A 13,224-nucleotide genomic window follows, 5' to 3' on the forward strand; every position below is an offset into this window, starting at 1 on the left:
TCTTACTGGACTGAAAGTTGTGTGAGGATGAGCCTTGTGTCTTTTTTGTTCACTAGTGTCCTCAGAGCTTAGAACGTGCCTGGCATGAAGCATTTGCTCAAGATGTTTTCGCTGTATAGAGAATATTTATGAAGTTCTTAGAGAATGTTTCCCCTTTTCCCAGAGATAGGTTTAAAGATGACTTAATATTTTAAATTTAATAATTATTTTACAAAGTATGAAAATAAAGAAATGTGTGGTAGACAATATACAATATCATGTGCATTGCTTGAGGCACACCATAGTTTTTCTTAAGCAAAATGTTTATTTTAAACAAAAACATTTGATTCAGCCTATATATAAACAGGAGTCAAAGAATATTGAAATGTTAACATCTAGACAAAACACATTAAGCACAAATAAGATAAAATCAACTTTTATATAGAATAGACACTGGAACTTGGAAGATGTTCATTTCATTCTTTCACCCATTTCTAAGTAATCCTAGAGATCCAAAAATATCTGATACGTTGCAATTTTTCTGGGAAGCATGATTTCAAAACTGAAGATGTCTCATTCATTTCTGAGCCGCATCTGCTTTTCAATGCAATTTGACTCTTCTCTTGTTGATATCTAACTTCATTTGGTCCTCACAACAATACTACCAAGTAGGGCATTCTCTCCTTTTTACAGACAAGGACACTCAAATAATTATAAACTATAAGTGTCAAAAAATTTGGAGATTTGCAAAGATCTCGAGATATATTCCTTGCAATTGTCAATAGTCTACTGTATGTAAAAGTGCAGCATTTTGTTATAGAATTAATTATTAATACATTCATATAATTTTATCTCATTCTTCATTGGCAAAGCAGCAGCATAGAAAGCAAAGTAGCATGCAACTTCAGTAGTATGCAAATACATCTCAAAAATCAGATGTGCATGAGACAGTAAATAACTAATAAAGGTACTAACAACATATTTAATAATATTTTAATGGTATAAAAAATAAAAGCCCAACATATCCCTCCTCTATTTAGAAACTGATGCTACATTTCCCCATTCCTTATTATTGGAATAACTATTATGTGTATGTATATACATACATATGCATGTCATTGTTAGTCCTTTTTTTTGGTAAAGGCATCAAAATTAAAATTCTTAATTCTATGCAAAACTAACTCTTTAAGAATGAAAGATTTTTTGATAGACACCTTATTATATTGTTCAAAAGAAAATAACATAAGATTGGAATATAAAAGATCTAGACTTTATCCAACTGTTAATGTGAATTCAATATATTACAGTGAATTAATTTGTAGAAGTCACCAGCTTCTCTGATTATCTGCTATACCTGCAAAATGAGGGGAATTTGCAATAATATCCCTAATATCCAATTAGGCTTAAAAAATCCTAAAATCCCATATGATATCTCGTTAAGCATACGACTGCTTATACAGATACCAATTTTTACTGATTACATTTACCAGACTAAACAGTAGAGAAAAAATAGTATCTTAATTTGTATAGCTATGGCAGACTTTGCAAATCAAAAAATAACTATTGAGTGGAATTGCAAAAATTCTCCAAAATAACCTAATTAATGAGCATATCTCAGGTTTGTGATATGTTGCAATGATATGCATAATAGTACTTCAGCTGAACAACTTAAAATGATTTGCTTTCTAAAATAAAGTAAATCAATACATCTAATTTTTCTGTAGAAATTGTGTATATTTTGCAACACGTGTTAATTTCTGTATCCTAATAGCCTGAAAAATACATTATTGGTAAACAGTATAAATCTGCCCAGTGCCTAAATAATGGTGCTAAAAGTTAACTCCATTTGATTTACGATGTTGCATAGAGTTCTTGGAATCCAAAAGTTTAATTCCACTGACAGGTGCAGTCTATAGGTTCCTGGAGAGTGTACATGATCTCAGTGCCATTTCCTGAACAATACAGAGGCACAGTCAAGTTTCTCACTCCGTTTTCACGACAACACTTGCAGAATCTTAGCTGGCTCTCGATATTGACGTTATATATGGTAGCAGATGGGCACTTTCCATCACAAGATGCAACACCTATCTGTAAGGAGAATCAATGAGAAAAATATCTTAAAATTTAAAAATCGGGTTACTAGATTCTACTGTCAGATGAAAGCAAGGCTTTCTTTATCACTTTAGCTTTCAAGCTTCTGTATTTTAAGACTGCAAACACATTAGGTTGAAACTTAGGAACTTAGGTCCATGCCCATGCCTAAAACAACAATACTGACATAACTCAATGTATGAAATGTGCTCACATAACTAGACAGGTATCAGCAATGTATTTATCATAATCGAATGAGTCTATTAAACACACATTATATCGTGGCTCAAGTCAACTATAGAATTGGACAGGTCATATTAAAAGAGGTGAAATGAGAACTAGGACTATTTTTGCTGAGTAAAATTGCATAGTTAAGAAAATACATAGTCAAATATATTTAAACTTAATTTTCATTCCTCTGGATTGCAGTTATTATTCAGAACTTTTTATTACTTATGCGAAGAATAAATCATACTTCTTCACAAACAAAATATTTTAATAACCAAAATTAGGAATAATCTCAAAGTTAAATATTGTGTTGACATTTTGTTGGCTTAAAAACTCATTAGTGCTCTGACATGTATACTGAACTTTTGGAAAGACACGTGACCTTTATGTAGCAAATATTTTTCCACTTACAGAGCTTTGGCTTATACAGTCTTGTTTCCTTATGACTGATTTAATAACCACTTTCTGGCATACTCTTTCTTCTCGTTTACCTGATAAAATATAGAGTGTATTTATTCATTATAAGGCCCATGTCAAATTGTTTCTTAATTCAATTAACATATGAATATATTTTAAATTGATATATTTACATAAAATATATTCCTATATTAAGATATTTAAAATTTCACTCATGGTTTATGTTCAATATTTACTTTCACCTTCTAAATAGATTTTCTCCTATATTTCTAGCTCTATGCTTATCTCTTTATCTTAATATCTGATTAATTATCATAATCACAAATCAAAAATAGTCCACACATACAGTAATTCAAACATCAACCTCAGTGTGGTGTACAGATAAATAAAATAAATACTTAAAGTTCTAAAAATTAAAATAATTTTAAGAATGAAACATCATATGTAGAAGTAAATATACTTGTGCATAATTAAGACATCTGTACATATATACATAAATCTATTTTATAATTAAAAACTAATCAATTTAAAACCACATTATCCTAATGTATATTAATTTAAAAATCAAGCATAAATATAATTGAATTATTTATCAACCATGTTTAAATATATGGATTAACTTGATTTTGTGGATCTGAAATGATCTCGTAGGACTTTAAATAAAAACATTTTGCCTGACCGGTGGTGGCACAGTAGATAAAGTGTCAATCTGGGATGCTGTGGACTCAAGTTTAAAACCCAGAGGTTGCCGGCTCCGGTGCAGGCTCATCTGGTTTAATCACATGCTCACCAACTTGAGTGCAGAGTCACTGGCTTGAGTGTGCGATAATAGACATGATCCTATGGTTACTAGCTTGAGCCCAAAGGTGTCTGGCTTGAAGCCCAAGGTCACTGCCTTGAGCAAGGAGTTGTTGGCTTCACCAGAGCCTCAAGTCAAGGCATGTATGAGAAGCAATTAATGAACAACTGAAGTGTTGCAATGGTGATGCTTCTCATCTCTCTTCCTTTTTGTCTGTCTCTCTCTCTCTTGCTAAAAACAAACAGATAAACCAAAAAAAACACTTTGTATTAATTATTGGCATATGAATATGCCTGTGTGTGATGGATTATCACATGGTAATACACCAAGAACATATATTTAATGCTGTATGTAATGGATATAACCCTGAATCAGGCTGCAAAAGTCCACGGTTTATTTCACTCTGATACTAACTTGCTTTGTCATTTTAGAAAAGCCCCTAAATCATTCTTCTGAGTTTTCTTGTTTGCAAAAAGACTGGGTTTAGACCTCCAGTTTTCAAATTATTTTAGCCACAAAAATCTTTATTTAAATGAATACTTATGTGAAATTGCAGCATGTAAAGTATATAAAAGTTAAGCTACTCTTGTTCCAGCAAACAGTTGTTGAAATTAAACTGTCTTCTCAAGGTCACCCTTGACCTTCAAAAGATCTCATCTTAGTTCTCATTCTATCTCACTTCTCAGTAGCATTTGATCCAGTCTGTTACTCTCTCCGCCTCGATATACTTTCTGCACTTGGCTTCCAGACACCCTCTTTGGTTTTCCTCTCATCTCTTTTGTGGCTCCTCCTCTGTTTCCTATGCTTGTTCTCTCTCCTTTCATGACCTCACAACTATTGTGTGACCGGAGGTTCAGTGTTGCTGACAGAGGGCATACTGTTTTGTACCTTAGGGTGCTTTCACTTACATGAAGACATGTAAATTTAAGAAGAATAGTCTAAAAAGAAAGCAACTTCAACATCACCTGTAAAATACCTTACTCTCTTCTTTCTATTGCCTCATCCCTGTGCTTTAGCCACACCTGCTAATTCCTTTGCTCCCAACACCCTTCATTCTTCCTGTGGGCTTCCTGAGAACATTCGGTCTCTCTCTCTCTCTGTCTCTCTGTCTCTCTCTCTCTCTCTCTTTTGAAAGAGAGGAATAGGACAGGAATGAAGAAGAGAGGAAGGAATGGACAGGCAGTAAGGGAAAGAGATGAGAAGGATCAAATTGTGTTGTGGCACTTTAACTGTTCATTGATTGCTTCCGCATACACGCCTCAACAAGGGGGCTCCAACTGCACCAGTGACCCTTGCTCAAGCCAGTGACCTTTTAGGTTCAAGCCAGCAACTATAGGGTCATGTCTATGATCCCATGCTCAAGCCGGTGACCCTATGCTCAAGCCAGTGACCTCTGGGTTTTGAGCCTGGATCCTCCGTGTCCCAGGCTAATGTTCTATCCACTGCGCCACCACCAGGTCAAGCAGGACGTTCAGTCTTTTAACTCAATGACACCTGATTACAGAGAATCTTAAACCACTCACTTTAATTAGCAATGAAGTTCCCTTCACTTTCCATCTCTTTTGTTCTTCACTACTTTACATTACTCATCACTACCTGACGTATAACATATACTTATGTGTTCACTGTGTCTTCCCCTTCTTGATGATGTGCACTATGCATGAAGACACTCTTGCATTCACTATCATTGTCCAGGTGCTAAAAGGCTGTCTGGTACATGGTAGGCACTCAGTAAAAATTGAATTGATATGTTAATTCATTCACTGAATAAAATTGAGACAGCACAAATTTATTGTTAGTATGCTGACTTTGTACCAAGAGGATTTTCTTATTCATGCCTCAGAGACTTTATTGTAACACATTTTATTTAGCTCAGCACCCGTGATAGTATCCAACATCCACAGTCTCTCTAATATAGCCCGGTCACACAAAAGCAAAGTCTGCAGAAAAGGGTGCTCGATATCAAAGCTGAAACTTCTTTACAAGTCTTTCCACATGAGATTGAAGAAACTGAGGTGGCTTGGTACTATTCCTCAAGCACGATCATTTTTCAGAAGCCAACCCTATTCCATGGTATTATTAACCTGACTGTGTTGTACTCTTTTGCCTGAAAGCTTCCCTAAGCAATTTTAAAATTACTGTTTATGCTAAGTTTCCCAAAACTCCTAATTTCATCTTTACATAAATTCATAAACACTTTAAAAAGAAAATAAATAAAAATGACTGCATTAATACCTCTCAATTCTACTTCAGTCTTTAAAATAATTTTTAACTATCACTATAAAATAAACCTTATAATTTAGACTAATATAAAACATATTGCATGCACATAACTTTATCAAAAGACATATTGGGGAGTTTCATATATAGGATTTAAATATATTCATTAAATTGGCATTTCTTAAATGTAGCATATAGAACCACAGACTTTTTCTTTTCTTTTTTTTTTGTATTTTTCCGAAGCTGGAAACAGGGAGAGACAGTCAGACAGACTCCCACATGCGCCCGACCGGGATCCACCTGGCACGCCCACCAGGGGGCGACGCTCTGCCCACCAGGGGGCGATGCTCTGCCCCTCCAGGGGGTCGCTCTGCCGCGACCAGAGCCACTCTAGCGCCTGGGGCAGAGGCCAAGGAGCCATCCCCAGCGCCCAGACCATCTTTGCTCCAATGGAGCCTTGGCTGAGGGAGGGGAAGAGAGAGACAGAGAGGAAGGGGGGGGGGGGTGGAGAAGCAAATGGGCGCTTCTCCTATGTGCCCTGGCGGGGAACCGAACCCGGGTCCCCCGCACGCCAGGCCGACGCTCTACCGCTGAGCCAACCGGCCAGGGCCACAGACTTTTTCTATTAGGTTTGGAAGATACCACCCTCTTTGGAAAGACAAACACACAAAATAATCAGCCACATGACACAAAAACATATACCATAAGTAATACAAATTATAAAATTTGTTTCCCTCCTTCCTTCACAGAAACTGCATTTTACAAGGAAAATCATAGAACAATGAAAACTAAGCTTATCAAATAAATGGTGTAATATGTCCTCACTTACAGATCTTGCAACAGCCTTCATTATAAAGTTTTACAACCCCTTCATTCTAGGGAGAGAGAAGGAATAAAGTCACAACCCACAGTGTTTATTTCCTCTTAGATTAGAAATAGAAAACTAACTTTCTCAATATTTTTATTAAGTATCACAAAGTCTCTATAGGAAAATAGAATTTACCTATTTCTAATAAGAATTCCTTTTTTTAAAAAAATTAGAAACAGATATTTGTTTAAAACTTTGTTCTTTCTTTATTAGTAATCTGAAAGAATGTAAAAACATTAAAGTACTTTAAAGAACACATTTTAAATACTACAAAAACATTTCTTAGCAAAGCAAAGACTTAACAGGTACTCTAAAGAGAGGCCATTATATTTTTTCAACCCTCAAAATAATATAAGCTGCTCTATGAGACTAGACTGAGTTTCTGAATGTAATCAAATGTAAAAATGGTGTATCTTTTTCTTTACTATTTAATTATTCCAAAAAATTTTTCTTCTTCAAGATCGCTCCTGCCTAATGCTAAATTATGAAAATCTTACTGATATCTTTTGGAATGCTCACAGTAAGTTTCTAGTAGCTTTGTGTAACTTGATAATTGCAATTCGGATTAAAGAATAATTTACTCTATAAAAACAAATCTGGGAAATAAGATGATGTCTAAGATTCTTTCCAGACCTGAAATACTACTACTTTAGTACATATTTAATCTAGCTAGCCTGCTAGCAAGCTAGCCATCATACTTAAAAGACGACATCTTGAACAGAAATTAATGAGACTATGCTGTTTCTCTACACTTAGAAAAATATGCCCACATAGCAGAACAAAGCTCACTTTTATAATCATTAAGGATTATTACTACTAAATAATTCAATCTACAGAGAATTTTTTTAAAATTGTATCATTCTCACATAGGAAAAAAAGTTCTAGCAACTTTCAAAGTTAGTAATAAAAAGGAAAAAAAATTGTATCACTTTAAAAATTCTACTCTCCCAATGGACACTTCTCTGAGAGAACAGGGAATTGGGAGAATTTAGCAACGATGTGGCCTGTGCTAAATTCCACAGTGGCCTGTGCTCAGAGAAGCTAAGACAAATGTCACTTAAGGCAGCATGCATTCAAAAATGAGTTACATCATAAATCTGGCTGTGTTTAAGAAAGAGAAAATTGTCCATGTCTGATTGGTTTATTGACCCTATAGTGAGAAAGAGTCTAGTTCTGCTATTCAAATGATTTTTCAATAATCCTTTATGTACACATTAAAAATCCCGAGATAGCATCATGTCTATTCAGGGAGAGTCACAATTACTGGGAATATCACATATAATTCAAAACGGCAAAAGGAGGAAATATAACAGAGCTTTTATGTAAACATGAAAATAAAACACTCACCAAAATGAATAAGCTACAATGTTTGTACGACTTTGAAAAACATATTCTTTTCTAAATTATATTTAATACTACGTTGTCTTAGATGGAACAGAATACAAACCATTTTGCATTCAGTCTCATTAAAAGGGGGACAGACCATACTGTAGTTCAGAATCATTGTTCCTTCATCAGTCTTAACACATTCATATGTGGTACAATTATAGTGCCACATACTCCCCGCCTAAAAATAAAAGAGAAAGTCACTGTTTTGTTATTAAAACCTTCTATATTTGTTAAGTAGAATAGTTACTATCCTACTGAATCAAAAGTCAAGATGCAGAAAGCTTCTTGTGACATAAAATGTCCGTCTGGATATGTCCACAAATTTAACTTATATGATTAAAAATACATATATATAGTGTTCGTGCATGTGTGTGTTTGGTTTAATACTAGAAGTGCTATGTAAATTGTGAAGTAAAACAACAGAGGGGAAAGAAGGAAAAGGTGTCTATTTATATTACAAAATTAATTACCTAATTTAGTCAAGTGTCAAAGGTCTTGCTCTATTATTTCCCTCACTAATTATAAAACAACATATCATGTTGTAAAATGTACCTCCTTCCTTTTGATTTGTTTATCCTTCCACTCCCTTATCATCAAAATATTAAAAAAATCTTCAGAGTATAGTGGTTATTAACTTTAGTTCCAGATTTTTATACCTAGTGATTATTTTAAAATCTATTCCTATTCTTTTCATTTTTAAACATAATAACTGCTTATTTCATTCCTGATGTCAGAATTCCTATTCAGAAATAAAGTCAGCTAAACATAATTGTTACATAATTATTGAGCTATAATTATTGATCTATATTTTCATTTCTTGTAACCTGCATTTTAAAATGCTAATCAAACTCTGGCTGGAAGATCTTGTGGGTCAGTAAAGAATTTTAATTAACTTCCTTTCTCTAAATTTTATTTTAGTTTATGAATGGCTTCAGATCTTTCATGAATGTTAATTGGAAAAAAATATCTAAAAGTCTAGGTGTAAAAGAGGATAAAATATTCAAATTCAGAATTATTTGATTTAGCTGAAATAAAATGATTAATTGTTCTATAGAAATTAGAGTTCTGGATAACTAAAGTTTATCTTGGAAAGAGCCAAGAATTAATGATCTTGATGTACTATATTTACCTACATTGCATTTTTTGCGTTCTCAAACAAATATTCTGAACCTAATTTAATCTTTTATTTAAATTTCAGATATATCAACTATGAATATTAATTATATACACCAATGGTTCCTGGGTTATCGATATCTATGGAGTTTGTTTTCTTTTTACTAAAATCTCCAAATTACTGTATTTTTTAAAGAATTCTTTGACACCTTTTCTCTCACTGTTATCAATATCTCCTCATTTTGTAAGCTTTCTTTTTTAAGACTCACTCTTTAAAATGTATATATTAGAAAACAGAAACACTGCTAAGATAAATCGATAAACATTATCAACACAGCATAAGTCAATAATATTATTTTGCACATCATTATAAAACAATAGATAATGGTACAAAAATATAATTGTTCATTTTTCTTATTTAATAAAATGTAATCTCATGTAATTAATAAGAACATGAGAAATAATACCTACAGATGATTAAACTAGTAATGAGAAAAATATATAAGGATAGCAATAATAAATTGGAACTACCTTCAGGTAAATAATAAACACAATTTGTGACCTTTCTAAATCTGATCATACCATCAACAAAATTATAAAGTTTCATTAAAAATTCTAGGGAAGAAGTAGTCAGTCTGTAAACCTATATAAAGTTATTATACATAATGGGAGAATTCGGAATAATTATTTTATTGTTTTTGGTATAATGGTGTGATATACCATTAATATCTCTTAAAATCTTTTTTTAATTGTCAAATATTCTAAATCTTTATTTTTAAATATTTATTGAAATCATCAATAGCTGAAATATACTGTTAACTTCTTGAGTTTTAGATATCTATTTCAATGCTTAATATCAAAGAATAATAAAATATAATTTTTTCCTATGTAATGATTTGAAATCAGCATTTCTCAAGGCACATTCCTCAGATATAACAACAAAAAAAGGTGAAGATCTATGATAACATAAGTTTGAGAAATGAGTTAAACATGTTGTTTTACAACAGAAATTATCAGATAGTTTAGAATGTAAATGTAACTTGTCCTACTGTAAATGTGCTATATATGGGTATGTCTGTTGTATATAGAACTCTGTGTGTGTGACATTTTTCAAACTTATTTGACCTAAGAATGTTTTCTTGGACCTCACCAGATAGCTCAGTTGATTACAGCATTGTCCCAACATCAAGGTTGTGGGTTCAATCCCTGGTCAGGGCACATACAAGAATCAACCAAGGACAGCATGAATAAGTGTAATGACAAATTAATGTTTCTCTCTCTTTAAAAATCAGTTTTGTTTTGTTTTTTTAAAAAAGGATGTCTTCTTCAGAAAGTAGCATAATGAGTACCATCCAAGGATCATATTTTTGGAAATAATTCATACCTCATATACAACTACGGTTCCATTTTCCATTTGAAATTTGCAGGATACATTTCTGCAGGTACCACAGCAATCATAATCACTTGGAGCTGGAGTATATTCCTGGTGCTGGGTATGATAAAATCATTGAATTACCCCAAGAACAATGCAAATAGATAATTAATTAGTTCTGAAATTGCTTCCCAACATAAATATGCTCTCTCAGAACACCAGTGAGCATTGCTAAGGTTGAATTTGAAGTACTTCATACAAAAATTGACTTTATAGAGCTATATTAGAAATGAAGCAGATGCAAGCCTTCACATCTACCAGCCGAGATTCACCAAGCAGGTGTAATAACTTCAGGTCAAGCAAGCTGTAGATACTATAAAACTCCAGAACTCAAGGTCACCCATAGGAAAAGGAAAATTTGCATTTTGTAGATATGTTACACAGTAATAGATTATTGAAGAACTATTCAAGTGTATATTTCTAACTTAAACTGTATTCCCTAGTTCAAATTCCATAGCTGTCATTTTAAGATGGATTAAGTCTCACCAGAATGATTTATAAAGAATACTTACAATGTCACATTCTTTTGAACAGTTCACCATTGTAAAATTCAGAGTATGAAAGCCTGTTTGGTTATCTTTTTCTTCCAGACACTCTATTGTGTGACAAAAGTCCCCTTCCAAATACTTTATCATAGATTGGCCAGGATTCAATACTGATACTTCTTGAAACACACACACATCATCTTTTTCTAAGAAAAGAAAAATAGTCAACAGAAAGTACAATATTGAGTTTTTAATCAATCAATTAATAGAATTTTTATTTAAATCTATATTTTCATTGTGATGTGCAATTTATTCAAAATCAATAAAGATCTTCACCTTTCTATGTGGCTAATAAGTCAAGAGTTTACTTAATAATGAATGTAGCATATTATTTTCCTTAACATACAATAAAACATTTGTCTGTAAACTGGCTATTTATTGATTGAACTTCCTCCAGAAGCTATACTTTAGCGTAAATTCCAGAGTTTTAGACCTAAGATATTGTCAAGGTACTTGCTGTTTCCTCTTGCAGAAACATAACATGACAATTTTCAACTTTATTGTGTTGCAAAGTAGTCACGTAAATCATACTTCATGAAGAAGACAGCTGATACAATGTGCTATCATATAATTAAAAGTGGCATGTTAGGATAAGCTAGATAGTGATGAAGAAATCAGTTCAGAAAATTTTTGTACCTCATTAACACTGAACTTAAGCCTTCTCTTAAACAAAATACAAGTTTCAAGCTTTTGGACAGAAATTTTACTTTCTATTAACCTTCTTACACTTAATATGAAGATTTGTTATTTCATAGAAAAATCAATTCTCTGCTTTGCAAACAATAATATTAAAACAGTGAGCCGCCCTGGCCAGTTGGCTCAGTGGTAGAGCGTCAGCTTGGCATGCAGGAGTCCTGGGTTTGATTCCCAGCCAGGGCCCCCAGGAGAGGTGCCCATCTGTTTCTGCACCCCTCCCCCTCTCCTTCCTCTCTGTCTCTCTCTTCCCCTCCCACAGCCAAGGCTCCATTGGAGCAAAACTGGCTCGGGTGCTGAGGATAGCTCTATGGCCTCTGCCTCAGTCGCTAGAATGGCTCTGGTTGCAACAGAGTGACACCACAGATGGGCGGAACATCACCCCCTGGTGGGCATGCCAGGTGGATCCCAGTTGGGCGCATGCGGGAGTCTGTCTGACTGCCTCCCCATTTCCAACTTCAGAAAAATACAAAAAGAAAAAACCAAAAAAAAACAAAAAACAAAAAACCAGTGAGCAAAAAGTTCTCTCACAGATGTCTTTTTTAAAAGTTAAGTATATATAAACGCTAGCATTTTTTTAATTTTTATAAAATGTTTTATTTATTGATTTTTAGAGAGAGAGGAGTGTGAGAGAGAGAGAGAGAGAAGGGGGAGGAGCAGGAAGCATCAACTCCCATATGTGCCTTGACCAGGCAAGCCCAAGGTTTCGAACCAGCAACCTCAGTGTTCCAGGTCGACATTTTATCCCACTGCGCCACCATAGGTCAGGCCATAAACACTAGCATTAAAAAACCTACTTACCACAGATATACTGCACACATCCACAGTCACTCTGAAAGTTATGATCTATTGTAATAAATTCTCCCTATTAGAAAGATATTATTATTATTATATGACATCTTATGACTTCTTCTCAACTGTAAAAAATACACAATATAATATTTAATAAGTTGCCTACCGCATAGTCAAACACATAGCTTGTGCTTAATAAATATCTGATAGTGAATAGTCTTAGATTAAGTTGGTGTTCATCTATTTCGTAGCTCATGGTAATTCACAATAAACAATGAGAGCATGGATCATTTACTCTCTATAAACTTTAATTTCCTTATCTACTAAATGAGTGAAGGTGGATAAAATAATCTTTATAATCTGCCTTAACTTTAAAATATGGTTTGATTCTGAGCTTCTAGTGGACAATTAGAGATAAGAAAATGCTTGCTAATCCTGGAAACTTTGTTTGCTGGAAACGATCTTGATCTGCTCTGTAGAAGTGGTTCAGAGCTCTGATGTCTGCATCTGAGCAAGGCTGCTATAGCACACAAGGCAAGAACAGAAGAAGATAGTATAGCGATTAACAGCACAGACTCAGGAACAAGACTGCATCAGCTTTTCCTGGGTACATTTAATTTTCATAAGATCAGTAATAAGATGAATTTGATTCTTGACA

General features: G+C 33.7%; 1 protein-coding gene across 1 annotated transcript in view; it reads right to left on the reverse strand.

Annotated features, from left to right (window-relative positions):
* Window positions 1-284: 284 nt before the first annotated feature.
* OTOGL (otogelin like) overlaps window positions 285-13,224 on the reverse strand; it is a 149,202-nt gene continuing 136,262 nt past the window's right edge. The window contains exons 53-59 of the mRNA XM_066368488.1: window positions 12,576-12,639; window positions 11,049-11,227; window positions 10,489-10,593; window positions 8,050-8,169; window positions 6,564-6,609; window positions 2,710-2,789; window positions 285-2,067 (exon numbers count right to left, since the gene is read on the reverse strand). Coding sequence (XP_066224585.1) covers window positions 1,867-2,067; window positions 2,710-2,789; window positions 6,564-6,609; window positions 8,050-8,169; window positions 10,489-10,593; window positions 11,049-11,227; window positions 12,576-12,639 — 795 coding nt within the window. The 3' untranslated portion in view covers window positions 285-1,866. The remainder of the gene's footprint in view (window positions 2,068-2,709; window positions 2,790-6,563; window positions 6,610-8,049; window positions 8,170-10,488; window positions 10,594-11,048; window positions 11,228-12,575; window positions 12,640-13,224) is intronic.

The sequence above is a fragment of the Saccopteryx leptura genome, chromosome 2, assembly GCF_036850995.1.
Source record: "Saccopteryx leptura isolate mSacLep1 chromosome 2, mSacLep1_pri_phased_curated, whole genome shotgun sequence".
In the NCBI taxonomy this organism is placed as follows: Eukaryota; Metazoa; Chordata; class Mammalia; order Chiroptera; family Emballonuridae; genus Saccopteryx; species Saccopteryx leptura.